Source organism: Artibeus jamaicensis, unplaced genomic scaffold (assembly GCF_021234435.1).
Source record: "Artibeus jamaicensis isolate MK-2021 breed Jamaican fruit bat unplaced genomic scaffold, CSHL_Jam_final scaffold_1283, whole genome shotgun sequence".
NCBI lineage: Eukaryota > Metazoa > Chordata > Mammalia > Chiroptera > Phyllostomidae > Artibeus > Artibeus jamaicensis.
In genome coordinates, this window is record NW_026522028.1 from 6,029,211 (window position 1) to 6,055,792 (window position 26,582).

The 26,582-nt window shown below is 41.3% G+C and overlaps 1 protein-coding gene across 3 annotated transcripts in view; it reads right to left on the reverse strand.

Annotated features, from left to right (window-relative positions):
- Positions 1 to 13,941, reverse strand: part of GK (glycerol kinase) — a 70,882-nt gene extending 56,941 nt beyond the window's left edge. Inside the window, exons 1-2 of one of the 3 annotated variants that reach the window (XM_053655790.1) lie at positions 13,715 to 13,941; positions 2,307 to 2,380 (exon numbers count right to left, since the gene is read on the reverse strand). In XM_053655790.1, coding sequence (XP_053511765.1) covers positions 2,307 to 2,380; positions 13,715 to 13,792 — 152 coding nt within the window. In that variant the 5' untranslated portion in view covers positions 13,793 to 13,941. The remainder of the gene's footprint in view (positions 1 to 2,306; positions 2,381 to 13,714) is intronic. The other 2 variants (XM_053655791.1, XM_037127024.2) reach the window with 2 other exon arrangements.
- Positions 13,942 to 26,582: the final 12,641 nt, after the last annotated feature.

Consider the following 26,582-nt stretch of genomic DNA (forward strand, 5'->3'; position numbering starts at 1 on the left):
ACTTATGAGGATGTGGCTGGTGTATAAATTAAAATCAGATGCGCAAAGCATATTCAGTACTCTAAGGAAATGATTTAAAGAAAATCCCATTTTATTTTCCTTACATTTGTATTATTCTTTATACAGTATTTAATCATTTGAAAGGAGGCAAGTAATAGATCACAAAATAGCAAATATTCTACCTATTTTTAAATCATTTGTTCATATCCAATATTTAAGTTCCCCAATTCTTTATACCCGTGGGTTCGATAAAGTGATAAACTACCTACGTGTTTCACTAGTCAGTAGTTATTTTCTTAAAAATTATTTCTAAGTAGACTGATATCTATATCTATATCTATCTATCTATCTATCTATCTATCTAAAAAAGAAATGCTGAAAAGTCAAGTTAGTATACTAATGTCTTTTGTCATTTTTCTCAAATGTTTTGTTTGGTATTTGGAAAATAATTTAAATTTGTTTTCGTAACAATTTCAAATCGATAAGTGATCGGTCCGATTTTTATATCCAATCCCAGCATAATTTTGGGACAGTACTAAGGCCTCAGAAGGCTGAAAGGCTCATAATAAATAATGAGGAAGGGAAACATGGGAGAAACAAATGGTAACTGAGGAAACCCCAAAAGCAGAAATGAGACAGACTAAAAGAATTCTACCCTCGGATAGGATCTGCAAGTAACAAGAGAATTCCACAGGCCCTTCTTCTCTGCCTTCCTCAGGCCTGCCTGGCTTTCCTGGGCTTTGAGTACTGTCTCTAAACTCTTTATTTCCAAGAATGCAATCTCCTCCCACATATTTCTAATTTTCATCTTTCCAAGACACACAACACGCAGGTATCCTCTCTCCAAACTGCATTGCAATCAGGCCCATGGACAGTCATTCTAATGCTGCTAACATATCCATAGCTTTTATCATTAAACAAAGGAATTCTTAAAATCAGAACATTTTTTCATAGAAAGAAAATATAAAATTTGACAAGACACCAATCTTTTCGCTTTCTTAAATTGAAGTAAACTTCATAGTGAAATGAACAGATCTAAAGTGGACAATTTGTTGGGTTTTAACAAATGTTCATACCCATCTAACAAACAACCCAGTGAAGATATGAAATGTTGCCATCATTCTGGCAAGTTCTTTCATGCCTCCCTCATGTCAATCACATACTCCACAGGCAACCAATTTGTGGATTTCTGTCATCCTCAATTAGTTTAGCTTCATCCTGAATCTCAGGTGCAGCCATGCAGTATGCACGTTTTTGTGCAGCCTTTTCCACTTTCCACAATATCAATGAGCTTCATCTACGTTATTGAGTATATCAGCTCATTTTTTAAAAACTGCTAAACAGTACTTCATTGTTACCCATTTTACCAATGACAGACATTTGGGTTGTTCCAAGTTTGGGTTATTATGGCTAAAGCTGCTAAAAACACTTATGTATAAGTCATTCTTTAGATATATGCTTTCACCACTGTTGGATTAATTCCTAAGGGCGCACTGCAATACTACAGCTGTAAGACACTGCCATATATATTTTTCAAAGTGGTTGTGTAATACACATCATTAAATTTTAAATAAGTGATTTTCAACCTTTTTCACTTCATGGCACACATAAACTAATCACTAAGACTCTGTGGCACACCAAAAAAAATTTTCTTTTGCGGATCCGACAAAAAAAATACATAATTTAGATTTGTTCACACCAGATGGCTATTGTTGTGTTGGCGATGGTGATTTTTTTTTTTAATTTGACAATCTATGGGGAAAGAGGTCAGTGCTCCTGACTGAATAGTCAGGTATTGGCTCATTTAAAAATTCTTGTGGCACACTGGTTGAAAATCGCCGTTTTAAGTAATATATTTAACATTCTATTTAATCAGAATTACCACATACAAATATTATTCTCGAAAAGGATGATTTTAGTATTGACGATAAGATATATGAATGCTTTTTAGAAAAACATATCTTTATTAAATAAAAAAACATCAAATGAGCAAACATCAGTTTAGCAACAATGAGGACACAGAACTAAATGCCTTTAAAATTAATGCAGAATTTCCAATATTTTATACATCTTTGCTTTAGTAATAGATCATCCCTTTCTTTTCTGTCACTGAATTCCTAAGCCTCATATACCCAGATATTTTGCTGAGCTACAAAATTACTGCTCCTTTTCCTGATCAATACCTATCCCTCAAGCCTTCTCAGGACAGTGTTAGGTCAAGTTTACTTTAGAAAGCACCATAGCAGGTGGGGTGAGATGGGCTAGTCAATGTGCTATATCTTTACATATGAAATTAGGAAACATACCCTTCTCTTGGAAATTCTTGTTTTATTTCCACTTGATGATGACTGAGTAGTTCAGCTGTTTTTGAATTGAAAACCTGAAATATATATTGCAACATTATGGTCACAATGCAGGCAAGGAGTGAAGATGTTTAAAGTTATTCAGCAACTCAGGTTCCTGTTTACTGATGGAAAGAGTCCAATCAGATGGACTGCCATAACATAAAAGTTATAAAGTAGCTTCCGAACTAATAACTTCCCTTTTGGTAAATAAAAACCTATCGAAGATAAGCTAAAGAGGCCATTCCTTACTCTTTAAAAAACCAAAATGGCTCCACATGTAGGCACCAAGCAATTAATAGCAAGGATTTCTTTTTGAGAGTAGGAAAACCAAGAATAAGGGAGAGCTGGCAAGGTTCTAGTAGTGACGGCTCAAAGTTCCATTTGGCATCCATCGTGGGTGTGGAGACAGATGCCTCACAGGGAAGTGTACTGCGGAACTTCCTTTAAAGGGAAGTACATCTGGCAATAAGAGGTAAATGGAACTATATCCTGGCACCCAGCTGAGGGCTCTCAGTGATATCCTGGTCGTGAATTGCTGACCCTTGATACAGAACATTAAAACCCCATGGGTGAAAGCTAACAAAGAAGGGCTGTACCATCCTCCACAAATTTAATGCTACTAAAACCACAGTTTAAAAAACTTAGCAACCTTTGTTGTATATGGAATTGACTCTTAAATAACTCAGGGGGGTGGGTGTTCCTCCCATGCAGTCGAAAGTCCACGTGTAGCTATACCCACATACTTGGACTCCCCACTTCGGAGGTGACCCTTGAACATCCTGGGTCTATTGAACTTGGACCACTTAAAGAAAACCTTTGTTCTCCAAGAGTCAACTGGATATTGTTTTCACCTGGGAGTAGCTTTATTGAAGTACCAAAGCACTAAAGTCTTTCAGAGTAAGGATTCATATTTTCATTAATATTAACTTCCAAAATCACTGTAATTGCAGTGGTAGAGTCACATACAATTAGGTAAGAACATACTTCCATGCTTAGGTGTCCTGTGGGAGAAGATTACTTGAGCACTGAAGACTAAGAAAGAGAAGGAAGAGAAAACACACCAGGGTGAGTTGCTGCTCTGCCCTCTCACCCCCCCCACACCTCCTTTTTGGGAGGAAATGATAAACATAATGAAAGCAAGAAGACAAACTCTTGCCCTGGCTGGTGTGGCTCAGTGGATTGAGCACAGGCCTACGGACTAAGAAACAGGTCACCGGTTCAATTCCTAGTCAGAGCACATGCCTGGGTTGGGGGCCAGGTCCCCAGTAGGAGGTGCATGAGAGACAACCACGCATTGGTGTTTTTCTCCCTCTCGTCCCATCCCTTCATCTCTCTCTACAAATTAAAGATAACAAAACTTGCTAAGTCCATTTTTTAAAAAACAAGGCAAATTCTCAAGCCCCTGGAGGAGATAAAATATCTTACAGGTCAAAGGTTAACTTAACACATAAGTAAAGGACACTTGGCAGAATTGCTGACCCTTGATATAGAACATCAAAACCCCATGGGTGAAAAAGAACATTAAAACCCCATGGGTGACTTAGCACTAGAGTGCCTTTAGCGTATCTGCTCCATTTGTTCTATTTTATTTGCTGAGGCATCTCTCTGTCTGACACAGAGTTGGTACTCAATGGATATTTGTTGCATGTGGGAAAAAATTTGGTCTATCGGGTACTTATTAAAACAAAAATTAGCAAATAAGAAACAGTTATGTCGCCTAAACTCTAATAGGAAACCACAGTTGTATTCTTTTTATTTATATTACTGCTGCTCCCAAGGTCTCTTCTCAAATCCCCAAGGGACTCTGGGGCTATACCAATGTGTCCCTTTTTGCCGGCTGGATTCATAAAAATCTCAGTAACTAGACTTAAAGGGCTATGAATGAAATGTGACATTTCTTTCATCACCTCCTAGTTTTGGCTAGGCTAACTTCAGAACCCTCACACTAAAAATGGACTTATAGGCCTTTGAAATAGGCAAAGAAGAAGGAAAGATTTTGGTCAATTCTATTTGCTATATAAGAGCATGACGACGTCTGATCGCACAGCATTTGGACACAAACAGGAAGGAGCCCGGACCTCCCTACTTCTTCAGAGTGCTGAATCTGAGCAGGAAGTGGATCCCATCTTTAGATGTTTAGAATTGGACTGTGTGCACTACTCCCAGGCTTGTCAACACTTTTTTGAAAAAGATTTTCATTTATTTATTTTTAGAGAGGGACAGGGAGAGAGAAAGAGAGGGAAAGAAACATCCATGTGTGGTTGCCTCTTGTGAGCCCCACACTGCAAATCCAGCCTACAATCCAGGCATGTGCCCTGATTGGGGGAATCGACCCTGTGACGCTTCTGTTCATAGACTGGAGCTCAATCCACTAAGCCACACCAGCCAGGGCTCAACACTTTTCAGGTTTAATGTTTTTAGAATGTGCAACTTTCTTAGTGTAACACCATCCAATTACAATATAATTAGTGCAAATCACAAATGCAAGCCACATCTGTAGTTTTCAATCTTCTCATTAAAAAAATAGTAAAAAGAAACAGATGAGATTAATTTTAATAACAAATTTTATTTAAGGCAATAAAAGGTTATTATTTCAACACATGACCAATATGAAATTATTAATGAGGGCTTTTACATTTTTTTTTTAGTACTTAGTCTTTGGAGTCTCAGCACAGAACGGGTTAGACTGACATCAGGTCACCCACCACCATCAAAAAACAAAACAAAACTGTGCACCCAGGAACACTAGAAAATGGCACACAATCCCCAATCCTGAGGGCACATCCCCCTTAGGTATTATTAGTCTGACTCCAAGAGACCTAAGTCTTACTAAAGCTGTTAATGTGCATGTAAAAAAAAAAAAAAGATAAAGTTTTTCTCTCGTGCTGAGAGTTTGCTCACTACCTGGGTCTTTTATTATCATCTCTTTTGCTGTTTTGTGGGTCCCCGACAGCTTTCAGGGGAATTTATCTTTAACACGGGATCTGCACCCTCTAAAAAGTTCCTTCCTTGCTTTTTTAAATAAGATGGACCAACTTAGCCAGAAGAATTTAAAACTTAAACTTTTCCTTTTAAGTTCACCTCAGGCTACCCTCCCCAGCGTTATTAAAGAGGAAGATTCCAGACCTCTTGGGGACAATGACTGCATTCTTTGATTGATATGCAGAAGCTTTTAAGAGACAAAATGACTTGAAAAGACAAAACAGCTTTAAAATGCTCCTAAAAGAAACTTTTGGCATCTGGACTAGTATTTTAAATTTCCTTGTTTTTCTTACCGGAAACCTGACAAGATATTTGACCAGACTTAACTTTTAATCAGACACTTGGCAAAATCGGAAGCTGAAGATTCAGAGACTAATAGAAATAAAATTTTAAAGCCTTTCCCTTGAAGGTAAAATAAACTAGGTATCCAGAGGGAAAGAAGCAAATTTGTAATGACGTACTTAGACTGATAGGTCAGCCTACAATGTCACATAACTTACAACCAAATCCTTGGGGAGTGGAGAGCAAGTGTACTTATACATCTTTAGGAAACTGGTCTTGCAACTCTAGAAGCAGTTCAAAGCCCACCTATCTTTACCATCCTCAAGTCCTATGACTGAAAATAAAATATAGCAAACGAGGATTATTCTTGTACTTGTTTTTAAAGCCCAAGGGTTATTCGCATGTTTTTAAAACCCAAACTGCTGCTTTGGGTCCTAGGCTCCTTGCCAAGAAATATTAATGAGAAAAAGCCTTCACCATCTGAACAAATAAACTTAATTTATTCCAACTGTTATAAATCAGGGGATTTATTGTCTTATTGTACCTGTCTCAATGGCTATAATTTTTTTTAAAAATCCTCACCCGGGGACATTTTTTCATTGCTTTTAGAGAGAGAGAGGAAGGGAGAGAAAAATATCAGTGTGAGAAACATCAGTTGGTTGCCTCCCTTACACGTCCAGACCCGAGATCAAACCCCAGCCTAAGCATGTGTCCTGATAGGGAATCAAACCCATAACCTTTCATTTACAGGATGATGCTCCAACCCACTAAGCCACACCAGCCAGGGCTCATGGCTAAAATTTTAAAAACAAAACCATCAGGTATCAGGTTATATCTAATATTAGTGTATATATGTCTACCTCCAGAGAATATTACTAGAACTGGTTTGCAAAGAGCTCTGTTTAATCAGCTTAAAGGAATTAAATGCTTATATAAAAATTCTCAAAAACATAATATAGAGCTCTGGCTGGTGTGGCTCAGTGGATTGAGTGACCGGCCTGTGAACTGAAAGGCTGCCAGTTTGATTCCCAGTCAGGGCACATGCCTGGGTTGCAGGCCATGTGTCAGTTGGCATGTGGGGTGGAGGCAACCAATCAGTGTATATCTCTCGTGCAACTACGTTTCTCTTCCTCTCTCTGAAAATAATAAATCTAAAAAATATATAATAGAAAACTAACCCAAATGCTTTTTCAGGATCATGTGATATGAGTAAACATTTGCTCTTGAGGCTGGTTTGAGATTGGTTTGGTTAAATAGGCATGTCCTTAGAGTATCATCTTGAAGTTTTACTTTGCCTGGGCTTATTTTGTCAATTAAGTCCATGTTTTCTGCATTCCAAAATTTGCCAGCCAAAAAAAAAAAAACAACCAAAAAACAAAAAAACTCAGTCTGATGAAATTTCATAACTAACCTAAACCTAATTGTTGAGAACAAGTAAAACAAATAGATGTAGATGGGCAAAAACTTTTTTAGGTGAACTTGTCAGCAATATTTGCTTTATGACAAGTCTGCTTAAACAGGTTCCCGAAATCTTTTGGTAACTTGAAACCTTCGAGTTCTGCCAAGTTGAATGGTGAGTCAGGCTAAATTCATTGAATATGTAAATCACTTCCGAATATGATAAAATACTAAAACGTTGTGAAATAGGTCCAAGTTTATCCTTGACTTCTTATTACAGGTAAACTAAAAGATACATTTTGGACCTGTTAATAAAGCGGACTTGAGAACTTCATGCTGAGTATAACAGGGAGGCTAAGAGCACAGAGCACAGACTCGTGGGGGGGGGCGGCAGAGGGGAAGTGCAGAGCTGGGGGAGAAGAGTCAAACCCCAGCCCTGCCCCTGTTGGCTGTTTAACTTCTCTGAACTTCGACTTTTCCATGTGTAAAAGATTTAAATGAAATCATTGATGAAAAAGTTTTGGCATCCAAAAGACTCACTACTATGGCCGCTATTACTGCTATTTGTATTACTGTTAGTACTATTACTATCATCACCACCACCGATAAGTGATAGTGTTAGGAAAGTCATAGCAGGAAAAGATTCGAGCACCGTGTAGACACACCCCATACACCCAAAAGATGTTACCACTACCGCTGCTATTACTACAAGCTGAGGCTTGTTCTTGTTGCTGCTACTACCAGGACTCGTCCTTGTAAATCGTAGGATTAGAATTAGGAGTCGTCACCAGCTCTGTATCCACCTCTACAGCTAACTCATGACTCAATTCCTGATTTGGAAGAGGGGGATACTTAGAAAACTAAACAAAGAAGGAACATTATTTTTCTAAAGAATTGTTTAAAAATAACTTTCTGAAGCAACACATGCCCTCTCTTAGAAGAAGAGTAGTGGAGAGACAAAATGCTCTCCCTGCCCACTAAGTAACTGACTCTTAGGCTGGTCTCACTCATCCTATGACTAATGCAGCCCTCCCATCAGAAATATGCACATTCATTTCCCTCCCCATGTGATTTCCCCACTAGCTGACTCTTTAATGCCACACTCAACTTTACTATGTGATAAGACTATTCTCAGGAATGTAAATTTCCTCTCTAGGACACTGTGATGCTACATAAATTTAAATGACCTAAAATAAAAGTATGTTACATTGCAAATTTGACCACAAAAAGCATAGCGGTAAGTGAAATAAGCCAGGCGGTGAGGAACAAATACCATATGATCTCACCTTTAACTGGAACCTAATCAACAAAAGACAAAAGCAAACAAAATACAAGCTGAGACATTGAAATTAAGAACAATCTAACAATAGCCAGAGGGGAGGGGGAGGGGACAGTGGGGAGAAGGGTTTTCAGGAACTACTGTGAAGGACACATGGGGAAAACCAAGGGGGAGGGTGGAAGCAGGGAGGGAGGTGGGTTTGGCTGGGGTGGGGGGGACGGCGGGGGGAGAAAATGCAGGCAACTATAATTGAACAACAATAAAGTAATTTATTTTTTTAAAAAAGCATAGTGGCATCTTGCAACAAGCCACAGAAGGAAACACAGCAAATGACACTGTATATATTGTTCTTCAAAATGAAATTGTGTCAAATACTTTAGACATATATCTAATATATCTATAGTTGCAGGAGTTCGCTCTTTCTGAGACTCCACAAGGTTTACCTTCCTAGTCTTCCAATACAGGATTTCTAGTCAACACCTCTGAGCCCCGTAAGGTCCTTCTCTTTGAAGATCTAGTCATGTGCTGAGCACCTACCACATGCCAGATGCTGTATTAGGCTTTGGGGGAGGGAAAAAAAGACACCATTCTGCCCCTCAAGGAGCTCAAAATTAAAAGCTCAAAATTGAAAGAGGACAAAAGAAGGTATCAGATCTCTGGTGAGAACATGTCCTTGCCCTTTGTGTAATGGAACAGTCAAGAAAACAAACCAATTTAGTGGGGAAAGCATCTCACAAAAAAAAAAATCACAACTATAGTTGTCACAAGAGTGGTCCCCTGCCCTGGCTGGTGTAGCTCAGTGGATTGAGTGCAGGTCTATGAACCAAGGGATCACAGGTTCGATTCCCAGTCAGGGCACATGCCTGGATTGTAGGCCAAGTCCCCAGTAGGGGATATGTGAAAGGTAGCCACACATTGATGTTTCTCTCCCTCTCTCTTTTCCTTCCTCTCTCTCTAAAAATAAAGAAATAAAAACATATTTTTAAAAAAGAATGGTCTCCTTCCAGCTATGAATCAAATTAGTTTTTACCAAATTTACTGTTCATTAGTCCCTGGCCCCTAATGGCTGCTTAATAAGTGTGTTGAATAAAGAAACGAGAGAAAGCGGAAATCCATCCCTGAGCCTTATGAAGTCTCTACATATAATGAGACACCTGGGGCCAAGGCAGGGTTTCTTGCCAAAACAAGCACAGAACTTCAGTTCTACTCATTCTTGATGTTGGCTATTGGAACGGAATGGTTACACAACCATATCCTTGGTGACTACACCTGAGCCCTGCCCAGGACCTGCCCAAGTTACAAGATAATCAAGTCATCAGTACTTATTCAAAGGCAAAGTTTTTCACATATTGCAAAACCAAATTGTAAGTATATTTTTCTTGGTGAAGAATCATTTATGACCATAATCAGAACTGACATTTGAGTGATAGATGGGTAAGTGGCCTTTTCCGGCATCCCACCTTCCCCTCCACGTACTCCAGGCAGCCGGGGAGCCAAGACAAGGAGTCAGGCCAGGCTTCTTAGTGCTCCAGACCTGTACTTGAATCCTAGTTCCACCAGCTACTCTGGGACTTTGGGCACCATCCCCAGGAGGGTCTAATTAATTGTGTGCAGGAGCTTAATCATACTACCAGTTGTTATAAGGATTAAATGAGGTAATGCTGGGAAAGTGCTTTCTATAATACCTGATACATTTCCAATTACAGCACATTCTAAGCCTTTGTTTTTTCTTTAACATTCAACTTAATGGGGGAAAAAAAACAAAGTTACCAAATGAGAGAAGGAAGTTGACTGTTTAAGCTGCAACTTTTGTCTTATACAGAAATGGCCCCTCCTTAAAAGCTGTTACAGTAATTCTTTCCAAGAAGTTGTTACTCACTATTCTGAATAACTACCTGCTAACCAACCGCAGTTCGCTTTCCTATGGGACAAATTGGAAAATTTCCTTTTCTACAAAGCATATTCATTCATAGGTTGCCAAGAGTAATTCTTTGACAACTAGAGGAAGAAATTAATAATGTGTTCTAAAGTTGCAGGTCTACTACTAAAATAGAAGAAATTAAGTAATCAAACATACCCAAGTTAGAAAGCTTTAAGATTTTAAAAAAGAGTTTATTTTAAAAAAGATTTTATTTATTTATCTTTAGAGGGGAAGGGAAGGAGAGAGGGAGAGAAATATCAGTGTATGGTTGCCTCTCATGCATCCCCTTCTGGGAACTGGCCTGCAACCCAGGCATGTGCCCTGACTGGGAATCGAACCGTGGTTGTTTGGTTCGTAGACCCATGCTCAAACCACTGAGCTACACCAGCCAGGGTAGCTTTAAGATTTTTTGACATGTAAAGAAGATAACCAGAATTAAAATTCAGCTGACCTATAAAAAGAAATAAAATCTATTCAGTATGTGTAAAGTGCTCCCTGTAGACAAAACAAGTATTTGCTGTGTTGACCAAGATGTTTTAAAGAATACAATGATGAAGTAGACTTAAAAGGAGTTCCCTGCTCTCAAGTACAACAGGCATAGAATTATAGCATAAAGCCAGTAGTAAGAGCTACTGAGAGAGAGACATAAGAAAAGTGCTATAGAAAGGGGGAGGAATTCTGACTAAGGGGTTGAAGAAGATTACTAAGAGATGGTAGTTGAGCTACTATTTGGAGGCAGAGTAGAATTTCAAGACGGTATGGGGCATAGAGGAGGCGTTTCCATTGGATAAAAGACCATGAATAAAGAAAACTTGTGTCCTTTATGAGTGAAAGGTGAGAAGCTTGGAGATGTTATTGGTCTTTTGAAAGTTGAACTGGATATGTAAATTGAATGAGCAATGTCCAGGAAGTTATTTAAATAACTTTAACTTTATGAGCTTCCTTAAGATAGTTCTTATCTACTGTAGTCTTGGTGAGAAAGCGAGCAATTATTTTTGAGTCATAATTACAACCTGGAACAATATGACTGGGACGACTTCTGGGAATCGCCTTGGGATTGAAGCACTTATTCAGCAATTCTATTATCTGCATTTTGCAGGGAGTGGTTTAACAAGCCCTTCCCTTATAAACAAAGAAAAAAAGACTTTGCTAAACCATTCATTCCTAAGTTTTTCCTGATTTTGCAGAGGATCTCTACATCCTTTATGTACCTATGAAGCATTCTTTCTTTAGTTGTTTGTTAGGAAGCAGAAACTTAACTGATCGACTTTTACACATCATACTATAAGCAGGGTGGGAATCTCCTGAATTTGTACCTTAGCTTCCTCATTGAGATCATGCCGACAGAGCCCAATAAACAGAAACCTACTTTCGATGGCTCATGTTGTTCACGTCACATACTGAGCAACTGATTTCAACAATATGAAGTTGACTTATTCTTTCCAAACCAGCATGGAAAGACATCTCTTGGGCAACAGAATCTGAGGGACCAGGAACAGCCTTCAGTGAATAAAGAAGATTTTTGGGCCATGTGGAGAACAAGAGTGAAGAGTCGAAAGAAGAGAGAAGCATGCCCTGTCCAGTGTAGCTCAGTGGACTGAGTGCCGGCTTGTGAACCAAAGGGTTGCTAGTTCAATTCCCAGTCAGGTCACATGCCCGGGTTGCAGACCAGGCCCCCAGTAGGGGGCACACAAGAGGCAACTATACATTGATATTTCTCTCCCTCTCCATCCCTTCCCCTCTGTCTATAAAAATAAATAAAATCTTAAAAAAAAAGAAAGAGACAAACACAGTTAGGCTGGCTCCTACAAAGCGTATAAAGTTATAAAACGTTTTACAGGCTTTCATAGAAGGCAATGACGGTATAAACTTGAGAACAATCATCATGTTTGATTTGGCCCCCAGGGGGCTTTCTGAAGTAGTTGCCAACATTCAAGAATAGGAAGCTTTCACTGAAAACTCAACAGGACCACCTTTTCATAAAGACTTCGAAGATCTGGGAACCCTGGGCTTGTGTTGCTGCTTGGCAACTATAGGCTATTCCATTGGCCCGGTCTGCTCTCTCCAGTCCAGTCGCCTAACCTCTACCTGCCTGGGTCCCTGCAGGCATTTGCATGGGTGATTCTTGAATATGGTGTCAAAACTCAACCCACGAGTTAGTTAGTACACATGTCTTAATGGCCCTTTCTTCCTTTTAAATAGACCACGATGCCTGTATATATTAATCAAATCCAGTTAGGCAAACATTCTTACATCTGAATTAGGAATACTTTATAAACATTTATGAAAATAAGACAAAGTGAAACCTGCCCTGGGTGATCGAAAGATAAACAATGTAAGGTTGTAGAACTGTGTCTTGGCAGCTCAAAATAAGGTAATTCTTGAAATAAGATTCAAACTAAAACTGCATGGAAAGCTTTCCAGTGTAGACACGAGCGCAATATCCAAATAAAGGCGCAAATGAAGGTTTTAGTCAAGTGGTCAGCTAAACATAAGTTTGGAACAACATGTACATTGTATGTATAGTGTATACATATAGTATACATCTGCATACATACATACTAAATAATGCATGAAAATATGATTTGAGGTAACGTAATGAAGATGGAGCTAAAGAATCATTAAACATTCACGTGAACTTGCCAGGTTAGTCTAATGCCCACTGAAGTATGGGTTAACCAACAACCGTTTATTTAAATTATTTAAAAATTACCTTACTGAACTCAGAGCCAGTTCGATCACTTTAAGAGTAAGATTCCTAGCATAAAGTCATTTAAATAGCAGCCTGGTACAGTAAATAAAAAAAGAAGCAGAATTTCCCTGTCACTTTACGCTGTGAAGCATGAAGCGTTTGTAATAGGCAAAGTATGAGAACTGAAATTTGCTAGTCTAACATTAAGATTCTGGTAAAGGCGAGGTACAGTCAGTCTTTCCTGATGTGTTCTGCGCCTCCCTCCCCCCCCCCCGCCCCCACTCCCCGGTAGCATTCTACCTTCTACAATTTCTGTGAGAAAGGATGACAACGCATCATCACGCTAATACTATATTTGTTCTACAGCTCCAAAGGACGACGTTGTGTTAGGCTCTCACAGCCGTGACACAGCTTTCCCCCCATCCAAGGACGTCCTGTGCCCCACAAGCCAAATGCTCAAGGGGAAGACCGCAGCAGCGGTCAATGTGACCACCTGTCCCTGGCTGCAGGCGGGCGGCTCCGCACGGATGCTCGCCGATTCCTAGTTCCTTTTGGAGGAGTCCCCTGTTAGTAGGTGACCCGACTCCACCACGGAGGTCGGGGCTGCTCAGCTCGGCCGCTGGGGTCTCCAGAAGCCGAGGTCCCCAGGCCCAGGCTGGGCAGCTCCTGTTCTGGGGGCCTTGGCCTCCTTCCCTTGCCTTGAGGCAGGGAACTCGGGGGGCCGAGGGAGGTGCGGGATGGGGACACGACACCGAGTGCCGGCGTCCCGGGGTTCCCGCCCTGACTCAGCTCCTCAAATGTCACCCGGGGCTCACCAAAAAGCGCGTCGAGCTGGTGCCCTGGTCCACTGCCCCCACCAACGGCCCCAAAACTGCTTTCTTCGCGGCTGCCATGAAACCAGGTTCGGGTCAGCGGGAGATCGTGGCCGGTTTCCCGGGTGACGGCGGCCAGCGGAGGAGGGGAAAGCAGCCTGTGACCGCAAAATGATCAGTCGGTGCTCTAGACAGCCCCTTTACCCGCGCGGAGTCTTCTCACTCCGCCCCTCCGGCCCAAGCCCGTCCCCAACCGTGTTGCCCAGGACTCCAGAGGCGTGGCGGCAGGGGCGCTGTCTAGCAGACCGGCCAATTGGCAAACGCAGACAGACAGTGCACGTCGGGACAATCAGAGGGCTCCGGGACGTCACGGGGGCGGGGCCTGGGCGCGGCGGGGGCGGTGGCCCGCGCAGTAGGTCACGTGGGAGCCGGCGGCGGAGGCTGAGCCAACCTGCGGCGGGGCCGGGAGCAGAGGCGGGTTCTGCCCATTGGCAAGGAGGGCCACTACCCTGCTACAAGGACACGGCCCCACCAGCGCCTCCCGCGCCCTGGGCCTACTGCCTGCGGATGGGTCCCAAAGTGCAGAACTGCTCGTTTCTCTGAGGCTCTGTGCCGTGTGCGGAGTGAATCGGTCTTTAGACGTGAGCGACCGGCCCGGCATTCCCGCGCTCCCGATGCCCCGCCCACTTTACCAGCTCTTGGCCCTGGAATAACGATAATAATCCCCTCTACGGGGACTGACCCCAAGTAGTGTCACCTCCAAAGGCAGCGCGAATCTCTCATATTTGTTGGCTTTTCAGGGACAAGGGACGCCGAAGTTCTTTTGATTTACCATTTAAAGGAGGCGCTCAAAATTAACCTCCCTAGGTCCCGTCAACTGACTGTCCTGGCAGAAAGCACCTTCCTGTCCCGAAGCGCCCTCTCTTCCTCTTCTCCTGACCTCACTCTGTTGCTCCCTCCCTCACATGTCGTTTCCTCTCCTATTAACTGCTTCGGTGTACAAACGCAGAGTCAAGGGGTTCTCACTTGACCTTGAATTTTCCTTGCCAAGCTCCTTTCCAGTCTTGTGTTTCAGGCGCTTTAAAACTTTGGACCAAGGCCCACTGTAGGAAATAGTTTATAAAGGAGCCCTGGGCGTGTGGCCACGTGCGTTTATTTATAATATACATTACAGTTACATATACAAAAATACATCATATATATATGTATATATATTTATTTATTTATGTGAGGGAGGAAGAAACTTTTCTCAATCTTAAGTTCTTTCCGCTGGTCTAATAATAATATCCACAAGAGACAGAGTGACAAGAGAAAATAACTACATTTAATTGCATACGTATTGAGATGAACCCCACATGCATGACAGAGTCAGAGACCTACATGCATGAGAGGTTCAGAGACAGAAAGGGAAAATGAGGTCTATATGGTATTCTGGGTTAAGTTTGAGGTGAAGCACCTGAGGCTTCAGAGGGGAGGAAGGTCATTCTTATGGTGATAAGAAGAGCAGATGTTGTGTAACTAGAAATTTGCCCTACCCTATAGATAGCTCATACAAAGTAATTTCTGGTAACTCATAAGGGACAAAACCCCAATCTGAATTATTTAAGGGAGGGGTAAATGATTCTCCTGAGCTAGCAGAGTCTCCATTACCTTCAGCCAAAAGTAATTCACATGTCAGAGGAAGACAAATACCATACGGTTTCATTTATATGTGGAATCTGGAAAAAATGAACAAAACAAAGATACAGAAACGGAGATCAAATTGATGGTTGCCAGAGGGGAGGGTGAAAGGGGGGTGGAGGCATGGGTGAAAAAGGTTAAGAGGAATATAATCAATAACATTGTGATAGATTTGCACACTGATTACTAGACTTAGTAGGATGATCACATTGTAAGGTAGATAAATGTCAAATCACTATATTGTACACCTGAGTCATAGTATTGTATACCAACTATACTTACATCAAAGTAAAAAAAGCTTAATGAACAAAGCATTTTTTTAAAATAAAAAACAAATAAAAGTCATTCACCCGGGGCTGGTGTGGCTCAGTGGATTGAGTGCGGGACTGCAAACCAAAGGGCTGCTGGTTCAATCCCTGGCGGGTCCAGACACATGCCTAAATTTCAGGCCAGTTCCTCAGTGTGGGGCATGAGAGAGGCAAGCACACGCTGATGTTTCTCTCCATCTCTTCTGCCCCACCCTACCCCCCCATCTCTAACTATAAATAAATACAATCTTTTTAAAAATAAAATAATTCACGTGCCAAAGTGTCACACCTGGGGGAAGACTGTCCCAAAAGTCTTCATTCACATGTTAAAAATGCTTCCAAAACAATATTTACTCTTCCGTGCTATGTGTTCCACATTGTTTTATTCTATTGCATAGCATTTTTAAAAAATGCTGGTTGAAAACCGCTACATTGATTTTGTAAACCACCATGCTTTCTATCAATTTCTAAAGCACTCTACTATTCCCACTCTCTCAATTTTTTCCATCCCTTTCCCCAATCTTTCAGTGTTCTGAAACATCAGTTCTTTTTTCCCTCTAGCCTTACTCTCTACACTACCTCATCTGCCCACCTCTGTGTTTATAGTTTTACCACACTTGCTCTGGAAGTAAATTTTCCTAGACTCTGTTTAGAAATCAGATTCTGGTGTTTCAGATGAGGCCTGCTTACGGAGATGTTGCATTTGATAACTACTGATAAACCGGCTTGCTTTAGGACAGGGATATAGACGAATCAGTATTTCTGAATTTCCTGGAAGAGGAAAAAACACAGATAGGCATACAGGCTTATAAAGGAAGTAGGCTAATGTGCCTCTAAACACCGTGAAAGGTATTAATTGAATGATGTGGATAAGGATTTCTGAGACTCTGAAAGCCTTCTAACTTACGACATTGATTTCATTAAAAAAAATTCCTGACCCTATTTGAACTTTCACACACTTTTGACTCTCAGATTCTAACAGGACAGCAAATTATTTGTTTGGCAGTAGACTGGGACTGGAATTCAGACATTTCAGAATAAGTTTGGCTAGATGTACATGAGAGATTCTCTAATATATTGATCTTGTGGTCTTCACAATAATCTGTATTCCACATGTTCATTTCTTTCACCAAAACAAAACTGGCAGGCCAAAACATTATTTGAGCTTTCAGGAAACACATACACCTAACTTCCTTTTAGAGATCATGGAAGGTCAAAGGGAATGGTCCTAAATGGGAAGAGTCTAACCCAGCCTACCTCAACTCCACATGCTATATATTTATTCTGACTCTCATAGACCCATTTTTCTTTTTTCCTTTTGGAATTATTCCCATTTATCTGCTCTTTCTCATTTCTTCAAGCTACATCTGCAGTCTGAAGACTCAAATTTAAATAAATGTAAAAATCAGTCAATAGATGTTCTTGTAACAGGGTGCAGCCAACGGGGGCGGGGGGGGGGGAGCAAATAGGGATTTGCAATGAGGTCCAGAACTCAATGTCCAGGAAATATTAGAAAAAAATATATATGATGTCCTCACCCCCACGAGTCTGAGCTAGGGACACATGGAGCAGGGCCATTGAGAGCTGTTTAGAGTAGCAACGGTTTTGCAGATCACCTCTAGAATGGTCATTTAATATATCTATAACCTTTAATTGGTTTCATAGATATGTTAAATAGCTGTGGTCACACTTTGAGCCAGGGGGATGGGAGCGAATTCAACCCCTGATGCAACTGGGAGGCAGCTCCCCCTGGTTACAGCGCCTACATGAGAGCTTGGAGATGATTGGCTCCACACCACAGGGCCACACCTGCCCATACTTACTATGGCAGCCCAGTAAAGATGGAAAAATATGGGAATGCTGGCAGCCGTGGCCAATTGTGGGCGGAGTCAGAAATGGTGTGACAGAGGAAGATTGGTGCTGGGATTTAAACTCAGGCATGGCATCCATGCAGGGTCTTTTTAGGACCACATGGCTTGGGCAGAGAAGAACCACAGACTTCCATTTCTTTTTCTGAGATATGGTACCCCAGACTGAGCAGAGTGGGAAGGAAGGACTCTGCGTTTGTGGGTATGCTAAAGGACTTTGGGATCTCAATGAAGACATTAAGTTATTACTCTTAAGTTTGTATAACTCTTTAAATAAATAATCCCTTTCCTTTTCACCAATCTCTGGCATTGAGAGAGGTCTTTCCCTGGTGGTGGGCAAGGCGAACCTAGTACGGGGTGGAGGATGCTCAGAGCACAAGGGTAGGTGTATTCAGTAATAGTATATCATTCACCCCCTGCTGGGTCGGTTCTGTAACATTCTCACTTCATTTATCATGCTACCACTGAGGCAGAGTTGGAAGTATCAATGGGGCACCTGAGGCCAGAGAGCCTGGGTGACTTGTCTAAAGGTTCAGCCCTGTGTGGCAGAACCAGAACTAGAATTTTGATCACCTGACATCAAGCCTAGTGTACTTCCCAGCAGCCTGAGGGAATGAAAGATGAGAAATATTAGGAAGGAAAGTGGATAAAGAGGAAGAAAGTAGGATGCTGGTCTACCTTGATCTCCCTGCCACCCAAGCCAGATCTGAAGGCAAAGCAGTGGAAGAAACATTGGATTGGAAAGCGAAGGTCTGATCTTGGCCCTGCCATTCAATGTAGATTTTCCTGACCTTAAGTAACTCATTTCCTTCCATGGCTTTTTTTTGCTCATTGGTAAAATGGGGAAAACATCTCTGATGTGGGTGGGTTAATGTGACATAATGCCTGTGAAATCATTCTACAAGCAGCATGGTTAATCATGAAAGGCAAGATGCATTCTCACTGGCAAGTTTGTTTTCACCAAAGAAAGCCAAAGGAGAAGATGAAGATCTTTAATGAAAATGATTTAAGTAGCTTAGCTTGAATCATCTGAAGCTCACTGTGATGATTTCTGACTGGTAGAGCAAGAAATCAATGTTAATCCCCATTTACTTCTCTGACTTTTCCTGTTCTTTTTTAATTTACGCAACATAATTTATGTAAGCAGGAACACTACGTTTCCCTAGAGAATCGTGTGTGTGTGTGTGTGTGTGTGTGTGTGTGTGGTAGAGTAACACTTCTTGGTCTTCTTATATTTGCCTGACTTATTCTGCTTAGTCTAGTCTATTTGGTAAACTTGCCTTTCCTTAATCTCTCTTTGCTATGCTAATGACAACTTGGCTATGGATTGACATGGATGTGGAAAGCATAACATGGAAAGTTAGTGCTGGAAAGATGACAATGAAGAGCACAGGCACTCCATTATTTTATGGGATTGGGATGATTTGGGCAGATATAAGAAGTGATTTGCTCAAGGTAGCAGAGTTAAAGACAGATTAAGAATTTAAATATACTTGATAGAAATAGCCAAGTTTCCCCCCCACACACTTGCAAACTGGAGAATCTACTCAGATGCATGTTAAAAATAGCCTCCCTCCCTCCCTGCTCCACAGGAAACTGGAGAATCTACTCACATGTGTGTTAAAAAATTTCAGTGTAACTATCTAAAATTCTGTATCACTTCATGCAACGTTGCAGTTGTAACAGAATTAGACTATGGCCATGATTCTCAAACTTCACCTGCATCAAAACCACCTAGAGTGCTTGTTAAAACCTGGTTGCTGGGCCCCAACCCCAGATATCTTGGTTCCGTAGGTGAGATCTGAGGATTTACATTTCTAACAAATTCCCAGGTGATGCTGATACTGATGGTACAGGGACTGCACTTTGAGAACCACTGGGCTATGGCTCCACAGCGATCCCTATTTTCCTAGCTGTGAATGAGAAGGGGTCACATTCTAACAAGCTCAGGGGAGGTAGCATTACAAACTCAGAGACCTGAAATAACCACATAGGATGGTCTGAAATGAAAACTTTTTAACAAAAGCAGTTCATGCTGCGCAGTTTTGTCCTAGGGCAGTATTTTTCTCTAACAAAAGTCAATCTGCAAGTGGAAACACACAATCTCTACTTTAACTGAGACTGTCTGCTGTCTTTTGGAATCTAGGATAATATACCAGATAAACAAGCCTTTGAAATAGCAAAGTACCTTCCTGCTCCACCCCACCATCTCTCAACATAACAGCCACACCAGAGCAGAGACAACAAATCCCCTCACTGTTATTATGTTAATTTTTGGCTGTTAACCATCCTGTACCCACCTAGTTAAAAGAAGTATGTGCCAATCATTTTACTTTTTATCCAATCCCAGAGGTTCCCCCCCCTTTGCTTTCTCCTGCTCCCCTAATCTATCACCAATGGATTTCATGTAACCCACTTATGCGTCCTTTCAATGGTAATGTTATAAAATTCTGTGCAAAACTGCCATTTCCAGAACAGTTTCTCAATCCATTGAGGTTTTGCTTCCTGGCAATTGTCATTGGTTTGGCTCAAGTAAATTCATAAAAATTCTTACAGGTTTGGACATTTATAATGTTGACATAAGAGTTGACAAAACTACCCTGGCTGGTGTAGCTCAGTGGATTGAGCGCGGGCCTGCGAACCAGACAATCGCGGTTCGATTCCCAGTCAGGGCACATGCCAGGGTTGCAGGCAGGTTCCCTGCAGGCCAGTTCCCAGCAGGGGACGCACGAAAGGCAACCATACATTGATGTTTCTCTTCCTCTCTCCTTCCTTTCCCCTCTAAAGATAAATAAATAAAATCTTTAAAAAAAAAAAGAGTTGACAAAACTGAGCGGTAAGAGAAATCTGTCTTACAATTTGTGTTAGTGCTCTTTTCTCACAAATCTTAATTTTCTGCTAACAATCAAGTAATCCACTTAGAATATTGATAGAGAAAGGCTTAAGGCACAAGCTTGAAGACATTTGTCTATGTCAGAATCACCTAGGATACTTGTTAAGGATGCAGATTCCTGCTACTTTCTCCCTACCCCAACCCCTCAAATGCAAGGAACTAGGCTTCCCAATGCCAAGGATTTTGCTTGGACCATCATTATATCCCTCGGGTCTGCGTGTTCTATAAGTAATCAAATGAATGAATGAATGAACGTGATAGACTTATATGATGACTCCTGATGAGTCATGCTTTCTGATAATAATGTCCTTGTGTTGTACCCTCCCACATTTTTTTTTTATTGTTGTCAAGTTTTACTGTAGCCTTTGGCTGCTGGATACTAAATAAAGGCATACAGCTGTCACAAGTAGGGCTGTACCTATAAAATCTTAAGCTGTAATAACCACTCCAAAATATAAACTTGATTTTTGGAGTACATTGTGTCAAAGGCTACCCATGTGAATCCTTTGGGTACAAAACACTAAAATGTCCCTTGAAAAGCGGACAAAATCCATCTGTTACTTCACACACATTCCCAGCTCCTTGTAACTGCTTTACCTGGTCTAGCCTCAACCACCCTTATTAGTTACTACCCAATGTCTGTCCCTTTATGTGTGCAGAGAAAACTGGGCTTGCGCCACATGATTTGCATGAACAATGGGATGTTAGTAAACACGATGTAAGCAAAGGCTTGAAACGTGCTTGTATGAAAGTGGGTCTTTCCCTATTGGAATCCAGCTGCAGTGCTGCAAGAAAGCCAACCGAATCAACTAGTAGATAAGAAGCCCTGTGGAGGAGAACAATGGCACTTTAGCTGACCAACACCAACTTCCAGATGTGTGAATAAACCATCTTGGATAGACCAGCCCCAGCAGAGCTGCCATTGATTGTAGCTGCTAAATGGGTGGCTTAGTTGAATGAGTGACCTTAGCCAATCTCATCTAGATCACAGGGAAATCACCCAGCAAAGCCCAGCTTGTTCATAGAGTCATAAGAAATAATAAATGGTTGTTTCGGGCTACTTGGTTTTGGAGTGGTATGTTATGTAGCAACAAATAAATGATACAATGAGTACATTTTGGTGTGATCTCTATTCCTAACAAAATTTAATTCATGGCCATTTTTGGTTACAACCAAGACATTGGGTCTTTTGGGAAAATCACAATATGAGCATCCAGAACCTCTCTCATTTTTCAAGCATGTTTGGAAACTTGCAGCTGATGCAAGTTGAGAGGTTTTCAGGGTTCTGGGGCTTGGGAGATACCTGAAATGCCCTTGAGGTCTTGTTAAGGACAAAGTGGTACTTAAGGCAAGACCATTGTCACTGGCTGTTTTTATTTCCTTCCCTCAGCATCCCTTTGGCTTTCTGGTCTCACATTCCTCTTATTTTCATCACACTGTCTCTTTCATGGGCTTCTTTTTTTTTAAGATTTTATTTATTTTTAGAGGGAGGGGAAGGGAGGGAGAAAGAGAAACATCAATGTGTGGTTGCCCCTCATGGGTCCCCCACCAGGGACCTGGCTCGCAACCAGGCTTGCGCCCTGACTGGGAATCAAACTGGCAACCCTTTGCTTCACAGGCTGGTGATCAGTCCACTGAGGATACCACCCAGGGCATGTGGACTTGTTTATCTTGTCTTCCTTTTTTTACATGCCTCTAAGCTTCCAGTGACTAATAGCAGAGACACAAAGTTACATGTTTCTTTTTATTTTCTGTCTTTTGTTACTGTATATAGTGTGGCTCAGTGGGTTGGATGTCATCCCACAAACTGAAAGGTCACTGGTTTGATTCACAGTCAGGGCACATGCTTGGGTTACAGGTTCATCCCCAGCTGAGCGCACGTACAGGAGGCAACTGATCAATGTTTCTTTTTCACATCGATGTTTGCCTCCCTCTGTTTCTCCCTTCTGTCCTCTCTCTCTCTCTCTCTCTCTCTCTCTAAAAAAAGAACTTAGTGGGGGGTACAGGGGGTGGGCTGGGATGGGAGTAAAAGACAGAATACTGTAATTGCAAAATAATTAAATAAAAAATAGGGTAAAAAAAAGAACTCAGTAAAATCCAACCTACAGTGAATCAACAGTACACTTCTTGCAACTATACTATAAATATATAAACATTATGTGTATAAATAATTAAGCCATCACTGAAACATCAAAAGCTAGTGAGGACGTTAAGCAACAGGAACTCTCAGTCACCGCTGCTTGCAGTGCAAAATGCTTCAGCCATTTTGGAAGACACTTTGGCAATTCCTTACAAAGCTAGACAGACTCTTACCATACAATGCAGCAATTGCAGTCTTCAGTATTTACCCAAAGAAGTCAAAAACTTATGTTTACATCAAACTCGCACCAGATGTTTATAGCACCTTTTCTAAAATAACTGCCAAACTTAGAAGCAACCAAGATGTCTTTCAGTTGGTAAGTGGGTAGATAATACATAAGCTGTGGCACATGCACAGTGAAATATTCAGTGCTAAAAAGAAGTATGCTATCAAGCCATGAAAAGGCATGGAGGAATCTTAAATTCGCATTACAAAGTGAAAGAAGGCAATCTGAAAAGGCTACATACTGTATGGTTCCAACTGTGACATTCTAAAAAGGCCAAAACTGTGGAGACAGTACAAAAATCAGTGCTTGCCAGGGGATGTTTTGGGGTGGGAGTGGGGAAGACTTGGAGCACAGAGGATTTTCTGGGCAGTGAAAGTACTCTTGTGTTGATACCACAAAAGTGGATAAACATCATTATACACTTGTCTAAACCCATAGAAGGCACACACTGAAAATGCACCCTACTGTTAACTGTGGACTCTGGGCAATAACAATGTGTCAATCACTGTAGGTTCATCAGCTGTAACGAATGTACTGATGCAGACCCCGGCTCGTGGGGTCCACGACATTGTGGATGAGATACGAGACTATTTCACATGGACTACCGAGTCCTGTGGAAGAAAAGAGATGGTGCAGCTTCTCTCTCAAGAGCAGAAAAAGCCTCGTATCGCTTCGTCCACCCTCTCAAGAGGAGAGCTCCCCGAACCTTGCCTTGACAGGCTTTTCTTGGGTTCAATTTGCACAGGAATAAAGCTCATCAATCATTGTCAGCAGAAATGATTAAGCAATAGATAGCATTCAAAGAACACTGAGGGCCTATTTTGAGTCAGGGTCAGATAGTTAAAGGGCCATAAAACTTTGGTGAAAGAAACTCATTCCATGTTTGGACTCTTATTTTAATTGAGGGTATTAGCAAAGTACATTTCATAGGATTTTATGCATTCTTTCTTAGGCCTGAGCACCCTAGGGAACCTGCCCTTTCCAGCATAGGGCTGCACCCTGCCTCCGGCATTGTTTCAGGCTTAAGTTAGGCAGGGGAAGTAAGGCAGCCAAGAGATTAGGAGACTTCTTGCAGACACAATGAGGACTCAGGCTATGTCAAAGCTGAGGGTCAAGGGTCAATCACCCCCTTTTTCTGTAGCCACCCTGAGTCCTTCAATGAGGGCCTCCTCATGATCATGCCTGTCTTAGGTCTTCATTCCCTTGAGAAATCTTACGAGTCACTGGATAACCAATCAAACACTGGGGGCTAGGCAGGGTGAAGTAAACGGAACAGTGGTGGCACCCCTGCCAGGGATAAACTTTGTCTCCTTAGTGGCTTATGGTCCCAAGGTCACTCACTCAGCCTTAGCCATGGTGGGGGGGGGCAGGTTTACAGCTTCTGAAACCAGGCAGGGCAGTTCCCAACAATGTACCACTCTGATGGGAGATGTTGAGAGTGGGGGAGGCTCTAGGTATTGGGGTAGGGGTCATATGGGAATTCTTTGACCTTTCCATTCAATTTTGCTGTGAACCTGAAACTGCTCTAAAAAAAAAATCTATTTAAAAGAACAGTAGAGACAATTTGGATAGTTTGGATAGATTTGTCCACTACTTATTGTGCTCAGCTGACTGCACATACTGGGCCTGCATGACCTTGGTGGAGATATGACCACTCTTTCCTTCCCCTGGCCATTTCGATTCTCTGGTCTTGACATCCTTTCCTTTTGACCACACTGCTTTTATTGGTATATCTCCTTGCATTATGATAAAATAAGTTTTAATAGAATTTTCAGTTATTTTAAAATCAGCTTATGAATGTCATACTTTTTAAAGCTAAGTCTATTTTAAATATTTTGTAAAAAAACAATTGGCACAACATGAAAGCACTAACTTATGGGTAATAGGGTTGTATTTTTTTGTCTTTTTAAAAAGAGTTGGTTCCAAAATTCCTTCTCTTTAGGGAAATTTTATGTAAGCTTTGTACTAACATTTTCAAATATGCCTTAACTTCTCTATTCCTCTTCATGCCCATTTCCCTACTTGCTGGTGAATGACTCTAGAGTTCTGAAGAAACAAACATTTCCTTTGTAGTTTGTGTCTGTCTGGCTGCCTAGAAATGATGGTGGTGTCACAATCGTTGGTTGGCAGTTAGGCAACATAGCAAGAGGAAACTTGTTAAAGGGCAAATGACTTCTATTGGTCAATTAGCAGTTGTATAATGAAGAAAGCATGTTAGTATGACTCTCATGACTCCCTCTCCTCTCGGATGGGGTGATATGACCTCTCTGTCTATTGGAGAGAATTGGCTTTGATGTAGTGCCTATGATTAGACATTTTGGGATCCCTGCATACCCCACAGGTGTGACAAAGTCCCTATTGTTTTGACCTTGGGAAATCTCCAATCTACCAATCTCATGTCTATGGACACCCTGACTGGCACACATGTTCAGGAAAAAGGAACAGAGTGATGGCTTTTAACTTATGATTCACGGCTCTGTGGTTTTGAAGCTTAAAGGAACAAGCCCCATTTCAAGTAAGGGTTTGCTACTTTCTGTGGTACCCCCAGTGAAACGTTTTTTTTAAATTCTCACCCAAGGACATACTTATTGATTTTTAGAGAAAATGGACTGCGCAAGGATGACACGCAAATTCGTGAAGCGTTCCATATTTTTAAAACAAAGACACTGAAATAGAGAACAAGTGGGCAGCGACCAGAGGGGAGAGGGAAGGGAACTTAAGGGGAAAAAGGGGGAGGGATTTTGAGGAACAAGTATGAAAGACACAGAGATGAGGACTGGGGGGGGAATGGGAGGGAGGGGGGAGACCGGGCGGGGGGGTACGGTGGGATGGGAGAAATAGATGAAAAAAAAATGTACTTGAAAAGTAACTAAATAAAATAATATTTAAAAAAAAAAAGAAAATGGAAGGGAGGGAACATCAACATGAAAGAGAAACATGGATCAGTTGCCTCTAGCAGGCACCTGGATTGGAGACCAAACTCGCAATGTAGGCGTGTGCCCTAACTGGGAATTGAACTTGTGACATTTCAGTTCAGGGAATGATGCTCCAACCAACTGAGCCACACCAACCAGCCCTGCACCCCCCCACAGTAAAATATTTTGCAGCAAAATAATTTTGCTCCCTATAATTATGTTTGTTATTTAGGAACCTTTTCTGCTATCAAGTATAAGAGAGCTTGTTATGAGGATTGTATTTCAGGACAGACTTTATTTTCATTCATTTTTTATTTTCCTCATTAGTTCTACTGAAATTCTTTTTTTCTAAAAGAGGAAAGGCAAATTATACATTCCAACAAGAGTGAAAATATCATAGATACTCATTGTATATTTTATAACTATTTAGACCAATATTTCTATAGCTTTGGAGTTGTGAGTCTTTCAATTGAAGTCTGTACTTTTCCAAAGGTATGTAGGTCAAGTTACAGCAAACTAAAAGATTTGTTAGACTCACTCCCTTAAAAATACCACTCCCCTGGCCTTTGACTTTTGCTCACAGGGTCTTCTTTACCAGTACTCATTTCTCCCACCATCCACTGTAGTTTGTGGTATCTTGTTGCAATAATGGCTTTCCATGTGTTCACTCCTCCTTGTATCCAAGCCTTTGCTTAGTCTCCATCACCCTGGTCTACACTTGAGCAGGTGATCTGTTTTGCCTAAGGGAGCAATAGTAACTATGATGTGAGCAGAAACTTAAAATGAGCTTCCTCATTTGGGCTTTAGCCCATTTGCTGCTCCTATGGCAACCCCGAAACCA